This window comes from Zalophus californianus, chromosome 5, assembly GCF_009762305.2.
Source record: "Zalophus californianus isolate mZalCal1 chromosome 5, mZalCal1.pri.v2, whole genome shotgun sequence".
In the NCBI taxonomy this organism is placed as follows: Eukaryota; Metazoa; Chordata; class Mammalia; order Carnivora; family Otariidae; genus Zalophus; species Zalophus californianus.
The window spans coordinates 57,382,615-57,403,801 of record NC_045599.1 but is presented as its reverse complement, the minus strand read 5'-3'; the positions used below and the strand labels follow the sequence as shown (position 1 = coordinate 57,403,801).

General features: G+C 42.8%; 1 protein-coding gene across 4 annotated transcripts in view; it reads right to left on the bottom strand.

The window, feature by feature from the left end:
* Nucleotides 1–21,187, bottom strand: part of IQGAP2 (IQ motif containing GTPase activating protein 2) — a 289,377-nt gene that overhangs the window by 161,665 nt on the left and 106,525 nt on the right. The window contains exon 1 of one of the 4 annotated variants that reach the window (XM_027604838.2): nucleotides 903–974. The exons of the other annotated variants lie outside the window; for them this stretch is intronic. Coding sequence (XP_027460639.1) covers nucleotides 903–946 — 44 coding nt within the window. The 5' untranslated portion in view covers nucleotides 947–974. Of the gene's footprint in view, nucleotides 1–902; nucleotides 975–21,187 lie in introns of those variants that run through there. 4 annotated transcript variants of the gene reach the window in all.

The following is a 21,187-nucleotide window of genomic DNA, read 5'->3' as shown; positions in this document are numbered from 1 at the left end:
AACATTTCTTTGCCTCAACGTCGCAGGAAAATAAAAGCAACAAGGTTAATAAGCCCATCGTGAATTTAGGTAATTTGCCACAACTCCTTTCTACTCTCAACTCTTTTTTACAACCCTCTCCTACTCTCTATCCAAATATTCAATATCGAATTATTAAATAGACATTCTAGAATACCAAGAGAATGCCATAGCTAAAGCCAGGCCATATTTTAAAACATAAGAAACGTAACTGGCCCAAACTGTATCCAGTGTGAATTTCCTTTCTTCTCTTCCTTCCCTTAAGCAACAGGTATCTTGTGTTCAAAGTTAACCCTCTCCTGGAGATGGGAAATCAGACAGAGATATAAGAACTAGTTCTTCTGGAGTCGCACAGATCCAAAAAATAGTAGTTCTCAGCGGACAGTACTGAACAGCGAGAGAAGATGCTACTGAAAGGTTGATCAGCCGGACATGCGATTTCAGTACCATGCCCAAAGCCCCTTCCCCCTCCAGCTATGTCCTTTGCCCAGTCATTACTAATTTCCCCACCCCCATTGCCAGCTGTACCAAGGAAATGACAAACAGGGATTTGCTAGATGCCATCATTCATTGTCACCAAGAGGAGAATGAAAAGAATCCAACAAATGTTCTTGCCAACGCCTTCCACGCTCCACTCCCACACCACCTCCTCTTCACCGATATACATCTTTATAAGCAGCCAGCCACTTTTTAATAGCCCTTCAGTTGGGATACATGAGGAGCAGGCAGTAGGAGCAGCACCCCCAGCACCATTCTCCTCTATATGCTTGACCATGTTTACAGTTCCCAGCTCACATGCTCCCCAGGCCAGACTGAAGCAGGGCTGTGCACCAGCTGGCTACTGGTGACCCAGACGGTGTAGGGCGGAAGGGCTCGTGACTCACGCGGTGCTGTACGTGCAGGAGGCCTGGCGGCAGGGAAAGGGCATATAAGCAGGTAGCAGATGGCACTCTCCACAACTCCTTCTCAACACAGAGAACCTGCAGTTCCTCATTTCTCCGCTGACCATCAGGACACTGATAAATCAATTTCCATGGCAACAGCTCTAACTATAACACTCTAAAAATAAAAGAAGTCTGCCTTAAATGGAAGACAGACACTTGCATTCATTTCTGGAAACACAGAGAGGGGAAGAATGTGGCAACATGCATCATAAGCCACAGAACAACGTTTCTCCTTAACTCCGTAATTCCCTGTTGCCCATCTATTCTGGCAAAATAATAGAAGAAAATGACAGGAACAAAAGACCAACTGTATGCACAAGGATGTTAATTACAGTGATATTAAAACATCAACCAGTTAGAAGTTGTTTCACGGAAGAGACTGTGATATTATAGATATACATGAAATATTATGTAGCCATGAAAATTTATGATGGTAGCTTAGAAAAATGGAGGAACAATGATGTAGTGAAGTGAAAAACAATAATGCCAATTTATGTTTTTTTTTTGTTAAAATTCTGCCAGGTATATCCACCTATGAAAAATTTAGAAAAGTTGATTACACTAGGTTGGGGGAATTTTAAGGTTTCTTAGATTTCTTTCAAAGTGTTTATGAAAAACAAAAAATAAGATCAAAGAAAAACTGGGGTAAAAGTCACCACAACTGCTTCAACTACATTCAGAAATCTCAGTTATGCCACACCAGGACAGGTAGCAGCAAAGTAGATGTATACCTAGCAATAAGAATGGAACTTTCAGAGCCTAGTAAAACAAAACAAAAATCCTCAAACTAAAAATAACTAAAAGCTAAAACTAAGATAGCCTTACATTTGCCTAAATTAAAAACACAGTTGACCTTGGAACAACATGGGGGTCAGGGGCATCGACCCTCACCCCCACAGTTGAAAATCTGCATATAGGTTTTGACTCTCCAAAAACTTAACTACTAATAGCCTACTGTTGATTGGAAGCCTTACTGGTATCAGTCAACTAACACATATTCCGTATGTTAGATATATTATTTATCTATTCTTATAATAAAGTCAGATAAAGAAAAAATTGTTAAGAAAATCATGAGGAAGAGAAAATATATTTACAGTCCTGTATTTATCATATAATCCCCACATTGTTCAAGGGTCAACTATATTTTTAAGTTCAAATCTGTGTTGTTCAAGGATCAACCGTACCTACACACAAGATGAGATACAATAATGCACACAGACCTAAATGATACATTTTATACATATCCCAATAGTAGCCTCTGGGAAGGAGGAAACTAGGGCTACAAAGAACTTAAAGAGAGCCCAGCACACACCCGTGGACACCACTGTGTGACGTGTGAGACTATGTACCATACCCTCAAGAGTGTGGTTGGCTCAACCTCTGCACCTGTCACTTCCCAAGACATGTTCCATGGTCCCCAACAGTAGTTGCTTTATAGAATGGCCATTCTGTTCAGTCCCAGATTCTAATTTTCCTTCTGCTTAAATCACAATTAAAAGATTGCAGGAAATCATCAATACCGAAAACTATTTAATCACGTTCCCAATTGTGTACACAATTGTGTCACACAATTGCATAACAACTGTAGAATAAGATGTGAGTATATGAAGTGTTTATATATTTGTATATGTGGTATTACAAGTGCATGTAACTATTCAGAAATTACACTTGTAATCTACAAAAGAAACTATCAAGAGTGGCTACCTCGGGAGGGGAACTGGAAAAAGGAAGACTTAATTCCCACTGTGTACTCTCTTCTGGACCTTTTAAATTTTGTACCATGTGCATGTATGACCAAATAGACATTTCACAGCACTAAACAACCACCCACCCTGTATACATAATATTACAAAATAGACTTGAGAAGCAAAAGGTTCCAATTACACCAGAATCAGTAAGACTCCAACCCAGTTCTCTCTAAGCGGCTACCCTGGTTTCCCTTGGCTAGATACCATTCTTCCCAGGTCCTTTTCACCTTGCTCAACCAGAATCAGCTCACCAGGTGGCAGCATTGGCTGCTGTACTTGGCTGGACAGCTCTGATTTTATATGTAGGTTAATTATTAATTAGAGCCACCTAGATTATCTTCCCAGGACCAAAAGCAGCTGGGGACTGCATTCTCTGTTATATGTCCCCACCCTTGAGTCTGTAGGTCTTGGCACTGAGAAGTATAGACGCCCTGGGATTTGATGGCAGGAGCCCCAGAATCCTTGTATCTTGTATCTTAACAAAGCCACGTTAAAAAAAATTTTTCAACTTGGGTCCTCTTCTTAAGATTTTATTTATTTATTTGAGAGGGAGAAAGTGAGCAGGGGGAGGGGCAGAGGGAGAAGGAAAGAGAGAATCTCTCTCAAGCAGACTCTGCACTGAGCACAGAGCCCGATGTGGGGCTCGATCTCACGACCCCAAGATTATGATCTGAGCAGAAATCAAGAGTCGGTCGCTTAACTGAGCCACCCAGCTGCCCCCCATTTGGGTCCTTTTCGTAGAAGTCAATTTCTTCACTGTGTGCTAGCTCTTGAGTCAAAATAGCAGCTACCTGGGGTGGAGTGGCCATGAAGAGGGAGCAGACAGGGTCATCAGGCCAATGGTGCCTGTGGGATCTACTCTTACAGCACGTTCGAGAATTGGGCACCTTAATTGCCATCCACAGTGAATTCTCACTCAGAGAGCCTCTGAGGTACGCCAGAATTTCCAGACAGATAATTAAGTACTACTTCACTTGTCTAACAATTCTTCATTGTTCTGTATTAAAATGGACATCAGAAATACAGAAAACTTTTTTCTGTGGCCAACCCTTAAAAGAGGAGGGGAATGCAAGTCCACCACATGAATAAAAAGGAATCTCGTCCCACCCGCCGTGGGGAAAAAGTGACACACAAGTGGCATTTGTAGTGGGGAGGGGCAAGAAGCCAGAAAGGAAACTTCTAGAGTAGTGAGAAAATGAAGTTCAAACTATGCTGCAGTCAGGGACAAGAACCGACAAGCAAAGAGTGGCAGACACAAAAAGAAACTGGCCGGCAAGCAGGAGATGCACACACGGCTGAGATGCACACACCGGTTTCCCCTCTGACAGGAAGCACAAACCATCGGGGCCAACTCGGTTTCTGACAACAAGCTTTTCAGCTCAGCTGCCTGGACAAATGACCAAACGAGCTTCAGAGAAGAAACCTGGAGAGCGGAGGCTGGGAGCGGAGTCCCCCTCAAGCACCGAGAGGCCCCCTCACATCCTTCTTCTACCACTACCCTCCTGTTCACCTAGCGCTTCACCTTCAGGGAAGAAGTCATTCGCGACCACACAGAGAGAGCCAGGCTGCAAACCACAAGGAGAGTCAGGCCAAGGTTTGAGGGAACAGGAGCCGGTTATAAGAGAACATGATCACACCCTGGTGTTCTTAGGTTTCAGGAAATGTGGCTTGATCGACAGTCCGGCCAGCTCCGTGCAATAACAAATCCTGCTGCGAGGGTGTTGTGGGGCTGGCTCACGTGTCACAATGCCTCCATTTCATGGCCACAAGGCAGCCTCACCTAACACCTTCCAGTCCTGATTATCTGGAAGATACGGGATCCGAAGCCGATCACTGATCACCTTTACCATAGAAGTATCGACAGACGTTGCTAACTGTATTTCCAGACCACAGGCATCCACTCTGTTTATGTCGGAAGCCATAGTTTGGCAGATACACAGAATATTAAATGGATGGGCACACACTCAGAAACACAAATATCAAGCTTATGTGAAGAGCAGTTTCCTCAGTATGATCACCAGTGGACCAGAACAACAAGCAGGGACTGAGAGTTAGGGTAACACACTGAAGAGCCACTATGCCAGCCTGTGAGAGAGCTAGAAGCGTACCTGTGCCTTACGTGTGTACAGAAACATGACTTCAAATTATTTCAGCTAAGAAGAAACACTCCGATTTGAAGCAACCTTTAACCAGTTGGGACCAATCTGTTGGCAAGACTTGTGCCAAAGGGCTTGAGGCATGCAATGACAGATACAAGATTTCAGAATTTATCGGAAGGTGTCAGTGGAAGTGTTAAGTAGCTAGGTAGAGCATAAGTATCAGTCACTTATAATCACCTAAATTATTAATATAAACTGGAATAAATGGAGACTAACTTTAGCCTCAGAAAATCCATTCTAGCAGGCCCTGCAAACAGATGACTGCAGGGGTGAGGCAGTTATTGGCAAGGGGTGAAGCTGGGCCGGGAGAGGGCTATGTGCCACTCAGCCCTGCTGCCTTGTGAGAGCATGAACCCCTGGGGCCCCACCTCCAAGATTTCCTTGTAAGTGGGAAATCCAAGTTTTTACAAGCTTTTCTGATTTTTAAATGCTCAGAACTAATTAAGAAATAGTTAAACACTCTGCATGTCGAATGAAACACATCTTAAACTTTTATTACATTACAAAGGGAAGTGAAAACAAGCCCCGTGAGTATGTTTTCAGATGGGTAAAGGTTTGGCCATAAATTTACAAGGTTAACAGATGTTCTTTCTTAGCAGATTCTTGAAAAGTATAGTTTAAAAAAGAGGCAAGACACTCTATTTACACAATGAGTACATTTATGATAAAATACATTAGAAGCTGCACAAAAGTATAACAGGGACATTGAGGAAGTGCAAATCAAAGCCACAATGATATCTATCACCCAGTAGCATGGCTGTTTTAAGAACACACAGAAAATAACAAATGTTAGTGAAGATGTAGATCAGTTGAAGCCCTCATAGATTACTGGTGGGAATGCAAAACAGTGCAGCCAATGTGGAAAACAATTTGGCGGTTCCTTCAAAATTGAAGCGGAATTACATATGATCCAACAATTTCACATTTGGGTACGCACCCAAAAGAACTGAAAACAGGGACTCAAACAGATACTTGGATACCAATGTTCAGAACAGCATTATTCATAATAGGTAGAAACAACCAAAGTGTCCATCAATGGCTGAATCAACAAAATGCAGTAAATCCACACAATGGATTATTCAGCCTTAATAAAATCCTCATACATGCCACAACAGAGATTAACTTTGAAGACATTATGCTAAGTGAAATCAGTCAGACATGAAAGGACAAATACTGTATGATCCCACTTACAGGAAGTACCTACAACAGTCAAATTCATTGAGACAGAAAGGAGAATGGTGGTTCCCAGGAGCTGGGCAGAGTAGGAATGGTGTTAGGGTTTAATGAGGAATGTATTTCAGTTTTCCGAGATGAAATAGTTCAGGAGATAGGTGGTGGTGACAGTTATACAACATGATAAATGCATTTAATGTCACTGAATTGTACATTTAAATATGGTTAAAATGGCCAATCTTCTGTTACGTATATTTTACTGCAATTAAAAAAAAAAGAACAACAGGGATATACACAGAGGAGGAGCCTTTCTTACCTACTGGCTTTCTCAGCAACCAATATGGGCCCAAGGATTCCGCCCCCACTAGTGCCTTTTCCTTCTCACAAAGGCACTTCAGTCTAACGGTGGCCCTGGTCTTGCCTACCTTCAAACTGATCTTCCTTTCTAATTCTCTGTTTCTGTTCATGATGCAATGTCCCTTCCTGTTCTCATTCCAGTCGGCTCTTGGCTTCTACCAACTCTGTGTCTCTCTCCCTTCCTCTCTCCCGTGCTCTCTACTGTATGGCCACCCACACTATTCAGGCCCTTTGACCTCTGGTCTGGCTTTTGACCTCTGACTAGGGCGCCGTATCTCCCCAGGTGATCCAGTTTACACACTGCTGCCAGATTAATTTTCCCTAGACAGGGATCACCATTTCACTCACATACCTCCAGGGCCTTCTCTTTTCTCTCTTGTATGTGTTGAATAAATGAACAATAAAGTAGCTTACTCATTCCCGATTGTCAAATCTATTATTTGAAGTGACTGTCAGTTTGTTCTGATTTTCCCTTTCTTAGGTGAGTGAAGAAGTAGCAGTTATCAAACAATCTTTCCAGCAGAACATACCTTTACATTTCCAAGTTACTGGCAAGGAGGCAGCTGATGGAAATTGAAGACCTCTCAGAGAAGCTTGAACGTCCCAACCCTACAGCTAATAATAATTTTGGGGGGCGCCTGGGTGGCTCACTTGCTTAAGCATCCAACTCTTGATTTTGGCTCAGATCAAAGATCTCAGGGTCGTGAGATCAAGCCCTGCACTGGGCTCCACACTCAGTGGGGAGTCTGCTTGGGATTCTCTCATCCTCTCCCTCTGCACTGCAGCTCCCTGCTTGTGCTTGTGTGCTCTCTCTCTCTCAGATAAATGCATTTTTTTTTTTTTTTAAATGATGTCTGTCTCAGTTCTGGTGGCTGCAAAGACCAAAATCAGGGCACCAGCGTGGTCTGGTAAGGGCTCTCTTCCCGGCTGATGGCTGGCACCTACTCCCATATCCTCACATGGCAGAAGGCACTGGGGAGCTCTGTGGGGTCCATTTTATAAGAACACTGATCCCATTCATGAGGCCTCCACTCTCACAAACTAATCATTTCCTAAATTCATCTCCTAATACGATCACATTGGGCATTAGGATTTGAACGTAAGAATTTTGGCAAGACACAAACATTCACACCATAGAAAAGTCCATGGAGACTCCTGTTGTTCCTTCTTGAAGTTTGATTTATTTTTAAGGCTACAACTCAAATCCTACCAGTACCTCTAGGTATTAACCTGGTTCTGCAAAAAAGGATGCATGGAAAAAACATCCCCAGCACTTGATGGCAGGTATTTAAAGAAAGGGAATATTACTAATATGAAGAGGATATAATTGAATGGGACTTTCTTCTTATTCTTAGCTTTACTGCCAAGACCCAAGGCTGAGGACAATGAGGCTAAGTACTCTACTTAGAAAGCCATAAACATGTAGGGACAGACAATGCGCCATATTGCTTACCCAGAGGTCACAGGACCAGTCCTACCAGCTGACCATAGCCCCTCTCTCCATCCAGCCCCCAAGAAAAGGGAGAATGGTTGATGTTGGCTTTGTGTAGAAGGTAAGTTTCTAGTGCAGGTTACTACCTGCTTCTCCAACGAGTTAGGAGCCTGGGAGGGGTTCTGAGACAATCCCTAGGACAGACTGGGGTACGTGCAAGAAGGGGAAACAGTCCTCCTGTTCTTTGTCTGGCTGCTTGCTGAGCTGCAGAACCCACAGACCCACTCCAGGCTGGCAGAGGAGCAGAAAGGGGCATGTTAGGGACTTGGGAGAATTTGGCATCCATCACCTGGACTGGGAGGATAACCATCAGGAGAGACTGGCATCCATTTTTGAGCTAGAGATGTGGAAGGTGGGAAGCCCGCTGGAGGAGCTGCATGGAAGTAGAGCTTAGAGGGATCCAGGTGTAGTACTTCAGGAAAGAAGGTGGGAATATTCCACTCCTTTCCAGTTCATTCTAAGCCCTGGGCAAAGTGGGAGGGGAACCCTGTAGTTGCAGAACTCCTTTTCGAGGAGTGTTCAAGTTAGTGAGGCAGGAGCCCTAGGGTTGCCAGACAGCTGCTGAGCCCAGCAACAGGGCACCAGTCTCCGAGGAGGAGTTGGGAGCATGAACGGGACAGAAACACCCAGCAATGCCCAAGTGAGACGCAGCAACTCCCCGAACAGGTGCTGTGTAGGAGAGGTTGAGGGGAAGCTAAGCACAGCCCCAAGAGAGCTATATAAAGTATCTGCGCAGAGACCCCTAACCTCAGAATGAACCAGATGGAAGTCCTTTCTCACCACCGACTGTGACTTGCCGAGTTCAGTAAGTGCTGGACCCTTGCTCCATTTCCTGTCATGTGGGGAGGAGCTAGAGCTCTAAAGAGAGGAGGAGAGGTACACAGCTTGAACTGGATATGAGAGTAGGGAGTTTTAGAAAGACTGAAGAATTAGAGAACATGGCCGATACAGATCATCCAGGGACTGGAACTGGGATTTGACAGAGCACAGTCATAAGCAGTGCCTAGAGAGAATGAAAGCTATTTCATGCTGTTACCCTGAACAGATTGAGTGAGGCTCCTCAAGAAACCAGCCATCCTGAAAGTAGGCCTAAGTACACGTAAATAATGAACTCTTCTTAAACTCTGTGCAGGTGCAAAACTGTACGATAGGATTGTACTGCAGCTTGGGGCAGGCCAAGCTTCACCACGGGCCACCCCTGGTCGAACTCTCTCAGGGAGCGGCTTCAGCTAAAGGCCTCTGCCAACCCCCAAGGCCCTGGGAAGAGAAAGGGCACGCAACCAGACCCACACAGGTCTGCCTTCAAACCCTGTCCCCTCTCCTAGGTGGTGAGCGGCTGAATGAAGGCGTATGCCATCCCCACTATGTAGCAGGCATTTAAGAGCTCTGCCACGTTGTGGTGGTACCCCACATTACCGAAGCTACTCAATCTCCATGCTACCTCAACGGTCCAAACGATGAGACCAGGATTCAAACTAAGCCCGACTCTAAACTAAACCCACGCTGGCTCAGCCCCACTACACCAAAGAGCAGAGAGGGGGAAAGGGAGCCCAGAGGAGACCTACACATGTCCCAAGTGATTTTAGAATTGGGAGGTGCTCACCAGCAGTTCTAAAATGCAGATGATTTTATTTACATTTTCTAGTCTATAAAACCTGGTGTTGTGGTAGCTTATTATACATAATAAAACTAAGTCAGTATGTCCACCCCCTTCCCTGGTCTCACAAAGGAAATCCACCAGTACTGGACAACTGCAGTCTGACCTTTAGCAGAGAGACAAAACCACTATTGAGAAAAAAAACACAAAAAACAAGAAACTAGTTCTGAACAGAATGCACCCGAATCAAACTTGCCAAGCTGTCTGTCCCGTGGAATTTCACAGTGTTTAATGTCAACTGTCCAGAAATGGCCTTGTGGGTCTCTCTGAAAGAATATTTAAATATCACTATTACTACCCAGCTCTGAAGGTAATAATAGATAATCTAGATATTAGATTAATAGATTAAATTAATAGATTATCTAAAAATTTAGATAATCACAAGTTGCTGGAAACCACTATAGAGCGCACTACTCAGGAAAGGCCTTTATTAACCTTTTAAAAGTATTAACCAGAGGACTTATCTTAACCAGATTATCTCAGCAGCCAGTCGCCTTGCTGGTTGAATCACTATGCAAATATCAGGGCTCTGAGTCACTGAAAATTGCTGAAAAGGACTTGAGTGAATGAGCACAAGGTCTTCTCCCTAGAAATGTAAGCTATGCTTTTAAAAGGTGTTCTCACACTTTGCCCTCAAGAAATCTCTGGTACTGAGCTCCCCAAGACAACTTATTACCAATAAAAAAGACAGCATCCAATTTCAGAAAATCCCAAACGACAAAGCCACTATCCTTCCCTCTGTGCTATCAGTAGGTAAAAATATATGTATACATTATACTTTCAATTTTCAAAATTAAAGAACTTGAAATTTTTGATACTTCCTATGAAAAGGCCAGCAAGTTCTTCATACCGTTTTCTAGAGGCACCAAACAAAAGGAAAATGGTGCTAACACTTCAAATTGAGATGAAGAGCTGTGTCTCACCGATTCTTAAAAAAAATTTTTTTTTTGGAAAGGAATCTTCTTTGCCCAAACCAGTGTTTCCTAAGCTATGCAAGAATATGTTCTCAGAGAACGATGGGGCGCCTTGGTGGCCCACTCATTAAGTGCCTGCCTTTGGCTCAAGTCCTGATCCCGGGGTCCTGGGATCGAGCCCCACATCAGGCTCCCTGCTCAGCGGGAAGCCTGCTTCTCCCTCTCCCACTCCCCCTGCCTGTGTTCCCTCTCTCGCTGTGTCTCTCTCTGTCAAATAAATAAATAAAAATCTTTAAAAAAAAAAAAAAGAAAAGAAAAAAAGAAAACCAGTTAAATGGGTGCGTGTCGGGAGGGAATAGTTCTAAGGAACAGATTCAAATAGTACCTCCCTTTCTTAATTATGTTTTCATCAGCCACAGCCATCAAAACAAGAAATAAAGATTGGTAATTTCTACCATCATCCTCATTCAGCTAGCTCAGTCATAATACTTATTTTCAATTTGGCTTTCAACACTCTGCACCACTAGTAAGCTTAAGAAGGACTTTGAGCTACACGAGCTTTCTTCTGTATTTGCCCTTTTGCCTACAGCAAGGGAGTCACCAGCCTTACACTGGAATAGACAGAGAAGCTTCTCAGGAACTGACTCAAGTCACTCTATCACATGGACTCAGAGTCAGCTACAGTGCAGTTCTACGGGCCCCACATTTGGTTTAATGCTCTGTTGTAACCACCTTGCAACTCTTAACTTTTGAACATGGAGTTTTCATTCTGCAGTGGGCTCTGCAAGTTTTGTAACCAGGCCCGAACAAATCTGATTTTTAAAAATGGCACTGAGGAAAATGGATGAAAGACCTCAATGTGAGACGGGTATTCATCAAAATCCCAGAGAACACAGGCAGCAACCTCTTCGACCTCGGCTGCAGCAACTTCTTGCTAGACACATTTCCAAAGGCAAGTTGGAAACAAAAGCAAAATGAACTATTGGGACTTCATCAAGACAAAAAGCTTTTGCACAGCAAAGGAAACAGTCTACAAAACCAAAAGACAACCGACAGAATGGGAGAAGATAGTTGCAAATGACATATCAGATAAAGGGCTAGTATCCAAAATCTGTAAAGAACTTATCAAACTCAACGCCCAAAAAACAAATAATCCGATCAAGAAATGGGCAGAAGACATGAACAGACATTTCTGCAAAGAAAACATCCAAATGGCCGACAGACACATGAAAAAGTGCTCAATACCACTCGGCATCAGGGAAATCCAAATCAAAACCTCAATGAGATACCACCTCACACCAGTCAGAATGGCTAAAATTAACAAGTCAGGAAATGACAGATGTTGGCGGGGATGCGGAGAAAGGGGAACCCTCCTACACTGTTGGTGGGAATGCAAGCTGGTGCAGCCACTCTGGAAAACACTATGGAGGTTCCTCAAACAGTTGAAAATAGAGCTACCATACGATCCAGCAATTGCACTACTGGGTATTTACCCCAAAGATACAAATGTAGGGATCCGAAGGGGTATGTGCACCCTGATGTTTATAGCAGCAATGTCCACAATAGCCAAACTGTGGAAAGAGCCAAGATGTCCATCGACAGACGAATGGATAAAGAAGATGTGGTGTATATATACAATGGAATATTATGCAGCCATCAAAAGGAATGAGATCTTGCCATTTGCAACGACGTGGATGGAACTGGAGGGTGTTATGCTGAGCGAAATAAGTCAATCAGAGAAAGACATGTATCATATGACTTCACTGATATGAGGAATTCTTAATCTCAGGAAACAAACTGAGGGTTGCTGGAGGGGTGGAAGGGATGGGGTGGCTGGGTGATAGACATTGGGGAGGGTATGTGCTATGGTGAGTGCTGTGAATTATGTTAAGACTGTTGAATCACAGACCTGTACCTCTGAAACAAATAATACATTATATGTTAAAAAAAAAAAAAAAGAAGAAGATAGCAGGAGGGGAAGAATGAAGGGGGGAAATCGGAGGGGGAGATGAACCATGAGAGACTATGGACTCTGAGAAACAAACTGAGGGTTCTAGAGGGGAGGGGGTGGGGGGATGGGTTAGCCTGGTGATGGGTATTAAAGAGGGCACTTTCTGTGTGGAGCAGTGGGTGTTATACGCAAACAGTGAATCATGGAACACTACATGAAAAACTAATGATGTAATGTATGGTGATGAACATAACATAATAATAATTAAAAAAGAAAAAAACACATTCATGTATTCCTTGAATAATTAAACGCATTAAAAACAACAACAACAACAAAAACACTGTTCCCAGGAAGAGAATCCATCTGTCTTAATCTGCTAATCATGGATCAGCAGAAGTTCTCACCAGGAGGATACGTACACCTTTGGGCTGTTTGGTTAAGGTCTGTCTGCCATGTTTCAGCTCTCTTCACAACATGCTCCCATTTGAGTGAATTCTCTCTCTGGGGCGTGGCTATTGACTGCGGACTTCAAACTCTGATCCTTCTCAAAGTAGAAAAGATTCACAACTGAAGTTACATTGTTTTCTTAATTTTAGGAAGTCTTTTTGTGGTTTCCTCTGTCAGCCAGAGTGGGAAGAAACAGGACTCTACCAAAAGAAAACTAAGACGTACATGCGGAAATAAACTGCCACATGGTTAATAAATGAATGAAGGACCATTGAGCGGTGGGTAAAAAAAAAAAAAATTCGAAGAACCTCAAGTTTTTAAGGTAAAGAGCCCTCCCTCTGACGTGCATATGTGTGTATGTTTGTGTGTGTGTACATACGCACACACATTTGTGTACATACACAGTGTGTTTTGCAACAGAAGAAACCTAATAATACTAAACCACAGCCTGTGAATCCAGAGACAAAAACAGTAGTTTGGTTATAGATCAAGTATCTTAGGACAGCTGTTAATCAGTTTGAAGAAACCAGCTAAGACCATCATGGGTTCTGAAATTGAATAGTGTAACAACTATCAGTTGCCAAGGGAAGGGTGAATTTCCCTTTTGCACTACTACAAACATAAGAGTAGCCTGTATATTGTACTGTTTCTTCCCTAAACCCATCCTTTTCCTACATCATACCCAGGAATTGGCACATTCCAGTCTGTGGTCAAGGGTATTTTTTATATTTCAAATGGTAGAAAAACTTCGAAAAAACAGTATTTCAGGACACTAAGTTGATATGAATATCACAGGGGGGTATCCATAAATAAAGTTTTACCGGGACTTCGCCACATGCATTTGTTTTTGTATTGTCTACAGCTGCTTCCATGCTACAAGGCAAGTTGAGTCATTGCAACAGAGACACTGTGGCTCTCAAGAATATCTGATCCTTTACAGAAAAAATGAGCCAACACCTGTTCTAGACCAAGTGAACCTTCTTTACTCCCATTTGCAAACATCACTACTGGTAGTTGCAAAAAGCTCCCCATTCAGCTTCTTACATACATTTGGCGATCATCAGTGGCTCAGAGGTGGTAAACCCTCCTTTATCAGCCCATCAATTAGTATTTATTCAACCAGCCTTTGTGAGCTTGAGCCACTTCAAAACACCCCCTTGATGCTGTCCATGGGACAAAGAAGGTCCTCAAAAACATGTAGCTCTAAGCTTCTAAAAATACTCAGTGTTAAAAGAATAAGTGTATTCTGGGAATTAATCCCCCACAGCTTCTGCCAGTTTAGAGTATAAAAAACTCATTCTGATTCACATTAAACTGTACTTTTAAAATAACTATTTTATGCCTATATATATATATATATATTATTCTGTGCACTCAAGTTCCATGTAAAAAATTTTTATTCAGTAAAAGTAGTTTGAAGATAGCTTATTCATAACATCCCTTATTCATATGAAAATTACTGGCCCCATTAGCCTCAGGAAAACAAAGTTAGCAGACATCAGTCATACTTGTCTACCAATGTTTTCCCCTCCCCTCAGCGTCACACAGCATTCCCACCTGCCCCTTCCAAAATGCACCCCCCCCATACAATCACACCTGCTTTCAGTGCAGTGATGACATTCATCTCATGCACAAACCTCAGCCTGTCACATATCTGGTTATACCTTGGGCAATTCTGATCCAAGACCTTTTGAGTGCACCTGTGCTATTGTCTAAAGTCACCTTCCCTTTCCTCCCCCAGCAAATCAAATCTGCCCTTCAGAATGCCACTAACCAGGTTTTACTCCCAACTGTGTAGATCAGCCCTTCAATTCCTAAAAGCAGAGCCACCTACTAGGGAGATACGAAACTCAAGAGCATAACTTGGCACTATGTCCCAGGAGTCTAGAGAACACACACTGCGGTTTCGGAGCAGCTTCAAACCAGTAATCCTGGCCATGCAGGGCCCTAGAGCAATCTTCTGGCAACCCTGCCTCCAGGATCCTCCTGGATCCTAAGGCATCCGGGAAAAGGATGCCCTGATGAGCTGACACAGATATGCGAGTTGCCCAGAAGTTAGACTTCTTACTGTGAGTAAACTAGCAATCACTAACCTGAGTTTGATCTATTATTATTATTTTTAAAGATTTTATTTCTTTTTTTAAAAAATGTTTTTATTATGTTACGTTAATCACCATACATTACATCATTAGTTTTTGATGTAGTGTTTATTTCTTTCTTTGAGAGAGAAAGACAGACAGAGAACACACAAGCTGAAGGAGGGGCAAAGGGAGAGGGAGAAGCAGACTCCCCGCTGAGCATGGAGCACGACGTGGGGCTAGATCTCAGATCTCTGAGATCATGACCTGAGGCGAAGTGAGAGGTTTAACCAACTAAGCCACCCAGGTGCCCCTAAGCTTGGCTTTAATAAATTAGTTCCCTGAGCTGATCCTGGATCAACTCTGAATAAATTGGGGAAAATCGAGTTTCTGGTTCTATACAAAAGACACACTTAATCCTGATGACCACATCAAGGCTCCCTCTCCTCCTGTGCCATATCCAACTCTCAGCACCTTTTGCCAGCCCCCTCTAAGTATTTATTGAGCACTTACCATGTCCTGGTGATGTGCTGGCAACTATAACACGTAAAATAAAGAGAGCAGAGTCCACTCTACTGAGGAACTTTAACCTGCTGGGGAAACAAGTCAACCAACGTATGTGAAACTACAGAAGGCCAATATAAAACCCAATTTACCAAATAATCCAAATGTGTGAGAGGGGGCTGCAAGGATGCTGGGGAGGCACTGTGGGCCAAGATACAACCACTCGAGGACAAACCAGAGTGGAGTCTGGGAGAACATGTGGAATTTGGCAGAGAGAAAATCCCATCAAAGAAAGGATAAAAAGGAACCAGTGGTATCTGACCATGACCGAGCCACCCTCATGAAGCCAAAGATCCACGCTGGTGATCAGAGAACAAGATTAAATAAAAGGGCATCACCTGAGGGCCTGAAGGCCAGAGGAGTTGAGATGTGATAGGGAAGCAAATGAAGATTCTTAAATAAGAGGCTGACATCATGAAAGTAACACGGGGGGGGGGGATATAAAATCTTCCTTCTGACTGGACATGTTGGATCAGAAAGAAAATCATGAGGCAAGGAGTTAAGTTAGCAAGTTAATACAGGATAAGGCATGAGCTTAGGTACTCTGGATTTAGATTAACAGAAGAGTAAAAACTGCAGAGAGCCAAGATGTAAGTTCTCATAAATGCAGATAAGAGGTTTCCATCCCTTGTCCTGAGAGCTTCCCATCCATATGTAGTCAAGAAATTGGTTAGTAATAATCAACAATCAGAGTGATGGGCAATGCACTGGAACCTCCTAAAAGTCCTATTTTTTTCCTTGAGCTTATCATGACAAGGATGGCCTTTACCTTTGGTGATTTAATAAATGATGATATGTTGAAAATCAGTAATCTCTACACAGTGGATTTGGTTAACACTCTACAAATTGCAACACCTTGTTTTTCTAACCATACCCTGTAACAGTTTACTGTATTTACTCTCTGGACCCCACTTCTGCATTCACAAATGTCCAAGAATAGGAGACATCTACTGTGGGCATCGGGGGTTGTTGGAAGTGCTCGGCTGAAGGAGGGTGGCTGGCAGGGCTGGGGGAGGCTTCCCCAGCAGCTCTCCTGATTCAAACAGCCCTTGGGAGACAGGAAGTGCCTCTGAGACGAGCAAGCGTACACCTTCTCGAAGTTGTTTAGATACTGTCTCCATCTGTTCCCTTAACAGCTTCCTTCTGCCGAGTCACAGCTCTCCCATCTTATCTGGCTTGAGTTACTGCCAGTTTGTTTTCATAAAGATCACTATCTCAGCCAGACACTGGGAAATAAGTGAGACGACAAATCTGGTTTTGATGAAAAGGAGACATTAAATGGGGTGTTAGTATTACCCAAGGGACAAGGAAACTCTGAAACTCCACTACCTCCCAGACTTCACAACCCCGCTGAAGGGATGGATGGATCAAACGCTACAGTATCCTGCTTTTAAAAGTCATCAGAGAGAAAAGGATTGCCCAGCACTGTGCACAGACCTACTCATGTGGCCAGCCAGAGAGAGAACACATCCTTGTGCCCTGGAGGTAAGTTTGCTTAAGAAAATATTCATACAAAACCAGGGCATCTGCCGTTCTGAGTTTCTCCTTAAGTAATAAAACTAGACCCACACCTCACATATTAAACCGGAATCTAATAGAGTAACCAGACTTTTGGGGGCTCTGTAGGTATAGTACATGTGATCTAAGAAGGTAGTAAATCTGCCTCTTCTAGAAACAGCCAGGACATGCAGCCAGTTAACCATGCAGCCAATCAAACATCCAGGGACCTATGGGACAAATGGAAAAGCTCATGTCCAAATGGGCTATGTGGCAAAGTCACTTTGAGTTCCTGTTCAAACCCCTATAATGAGCAGAAAGCTATTTCTTTGCAAGTGAAGGCTGTGGATCACAAGGCAAGGAGGAAAATTCCTAATACATTCCTTCCCTCAAATTTTGTAATGCTTCCTTTCCTTCATATTATACCATGACCCCACCTTTTATGCCCCTTACGGGTCAACAACCATTAAGAGAACCTAAAGGTAAAAGGAGTTTTCTTCTGTCAGTATAATCTGTTTCTGGTTTCTCTCCTTAGTAGAAAGTCAGTCCTGACCTGTCAGCAGGAGTAAGTTATTTCATCATTTAACTACTAAAGGAAAGCACGTCAGAGGAACCCACATGCCTGCTACCTTGGCCCAAGGAGGTAGGCTGGGCAAGCTGTTCTAAAGCTTTCCATCAACCCCGCAAAGTAGGTATCGTCCGCCCTCTACAGAGGAGGAAACAGACTATGTGTGGTTAAGCTAGCCTGGCCAAGGAAAAACAGCCTACAGTAAAGGTCTAGTGAATAGTCAAGCCAAACGCCTCTCACCAGGGGGATCTTAACCTGAGATCTATGGACTCCTGGTCTGGGGACCGGGACAGGAAAATAAGGACATTTTATTTTTCATTAATCTCTACCTGAAATTTAGCATTTTCCTTTAATGATGGGTATGAGCAACCAACCAGCATAGGTACTGGCAGTACCTGACTTTGTCACCAATAGAAATGTCCATATCACTCTGCAGTTGCTATTGATTTTGGAGTATTATTTAAGCTCATCACTACTTATAAATTTTAACAGTCATGAGATCTACCACTAGAGCTTGTGCTTTTGTGCATTAATAAACAAGCACCTACTACTCCAATGCATATTTGTTTTCTTAAATATTTTGGTTACTGTTTTTCAGTGTAATTGGCTTCCTCTATAGTCCTTTTCGCCTTATTTTATGCATTTAAAACATAATCCTGGGGGTGCCTAAGTGGTTCAGTCGGTTAAGTGTCTGCCTTTGGCTCAGGACAGGATCCCGGCTTCCTGGGATCAAGCCCCGCATCGGGCTCCCTGCTTCTCCCTCTCCTTCTGCCTGCCACTCCCCCTGCTTGTGCTCTCTCTCTGACAAATAAATAAATAGAATCTTTTAAAAAAACCCAGGCTTGTCAGCCTGCTGAAAGAGCTGCTGGCATACATACAGAAGAAGCGCTGCTCTAACCCCTGAACCTCTCCCTCTCTTCGTTTCCCCACCTAGCCCGCCTCATCCTCCTTTCCTCCCTGGTTCTCTTTTCCCAAACTATCATAAGATGGTTCCCTGCACAGAATTAAAAAAAAAAAAAAAGGGCAATCGTTGAAGACTCAACCACTAAATCAATGAAATGTACTGTCTACTATTAAGGAGTACCTGTATTTATTAATTTGCATGGCTCCAGATTTTCAGTCTCCAATTAGCTTTGAGTACGATGGCCCAAAACCCAACTTAGCATTTTGCTGACATGAAGAATGACACGGGCAACTCCATTTATCAGAAATCCTAGAACTGCCCCGTGACTGCCTGCCAGCATGACATGATTCCCTGCCAGCATGACATGATTCCCAACAGCCAACAATGGCACGAGAGGTTAAAACAAAAAGCAGTCTTATACAACAACAGTAAACTAATCCAGAGATAGCTGCTCAGCTGCAGCCAAGATTCTTTGAGTATCAGGTAACATCTTCCTGATGTTTGAAAATGCAAAGACGCAGCTCTCCCCCACGGCCAGACATAATGGCAGTCTCATGGGAGTGGGCTTGCATAACACACCAGACTCATACATAATGTATAGCCGTGGGTTCCCTCAACAAGAAGACAGAGGAAAAGAGAGCTTCCTCACTGAATACGCTGGCACAAGGCGTACATTTGTGACAGGGCATAAAGCGATCGCAGGGTGTCAACATCCTGATGTCATCACAAACATATAGAAGATTAGTCGGAAATTACAGATTTTCAATAGTGAGTCTTACATTATAGATTTTTCCCTAAAGCTTTGACAAGACCATTTATGTTAACTTCCTTTTCAAAAGAATCTTCCATTCAATACACAGAAGAATGTGAATGCCGAGGTTATAAGGTTGAAGAATTTCTTTAATATAAAAATATTTCTCAGTTGATTTAACTGGGCCATGATATCATTTCTTCCTCTGGCTTGTTCAACCCAATGTTCCCTGATTCTTAACAAAGAAATTCCTTGTGGTTCCATCTTAAAAGCAAAGTGAGAAATTGTGGCCTACATTATGCCCAGACACATGGCTTGAATGGTCAACACTGCCTACAGTTCTGTTTTTCCATAATCCTCGCATTTTAGTTTGTGCGTCACTGGATCAGTGTTAGCTGACTCTCCAACACAGGGCACCTTTAGAGAGTAGCAGTAACAGAAACCCTGGCAGGGCCTCTGGGTTTGTTATTAATGGATTATCAAGTGGCTTTCTCGTGCTACACCAATTAGCCCCGGGTTCATGAGTTTTGAAAAGTCAAATATTTAGGTTACATAGCATAGATAATCAAGTCATGCATACCAGACGTTGGGAGTGAGACTTTTAGCTAAGGTACCATGTTTCATTCACTTGCAAATGCTATTTGATTCCCCATGTGATCAAGACCAGGATTAATTCTGTTGAACCCCGAGGTGAACTTGAGAGTGGGCTGTCCTATGCCTTGTAGCGGAACCCCTTCCTACAGTGAGTGACCCCACAAAGCCTATATCCATCTCAGAATAGGTGCCCCAGATTTAAAGATTCATGAAAAGATCAGGTTGTGTGCAGGTTCCTGCTTGAGTTTAAGATTTCTTAAATCTATATAGGTAAATGATCATTGGGCAAATGGCACTTAGTATCTATCTAATCTTGTCTGTGTCAAAAAGCAGGTAAGCCCACAGTGTGTCCTAGGCCCAGTGTATATATAACCACCAAATCAGGATATAACCAGTCTCTAAAATCCCAGATCTTTGCCCCACCTTTGTTTCCTCCTAATCATCTCAATTTAAGCCAATTAAAAGAAACATGATTATTCATCAGGAGCTCTTCACTACTTACTAGATGAAAATTCTTCTCTTCAAAGCACTTTAGAAAAGTAGGCTCCAGAATAGGCTCTATCATTTTATTCAGGATGAAGGCTGAGCTATTAGTACATAGCTGATAGAACAGAAAGTATTAGAAACTCCTCCACTTCCATACTGTGACAAGCTACATCTTCATTGCTTATTCAGCTGGACCTTGTCTACTTGACATCTGCAGACAAAAGTAAGTGTGTGCATTTTAGAAAGATGTGAGAATTCTGTATTTCAACACAGGCGGTATGAATATGATATGGCAAGATCTCTAATGAACAGAATATAGAGCATGGTTCAAACAGCTCTTCTTTTGAAAATTAAGACTGAAAGGAAATTCTTGAGTTTGCTAATTACATTTCCTCTCCTTTTGACATCAGGGTGTTATGCAGTTCTCAGAAAGGTATTCAATTTGTAATAGGGATGGATGGTGGTAAGGGATTCAAACAGCGTATCACTTACTCAGTTGTAAGTAAACAGAAACAAAATCTCAAGGCCAGAGAGGAACTTAAAAGACAAAAGCTCCTGTTTCCTCGCCAAATCAAGGCTCAAGTAAATTAAATGACTTATCCAAGGTCATTGTCCTGAGTGTCCGAGGCACACGACACCACATAGTTTCTTAGTTTATGATCCATCTCTTTACTCTATCATATTATCCAAAACACACAGAAGTCAAGTTAAGCATGTTAGAACGAATCACCTAGTCCCCTTGCAAATTCCTTCTGAATACTGATAAATTCTTCTCCCTGCATCCGAGTCAGGTCTGCTTTCAACCTACAAAATTTAACATGAAATTCTCTGACTAAATGAAAGAAATACACTCAAACATCCTACACCTCCCACAGGCAAGAGCAC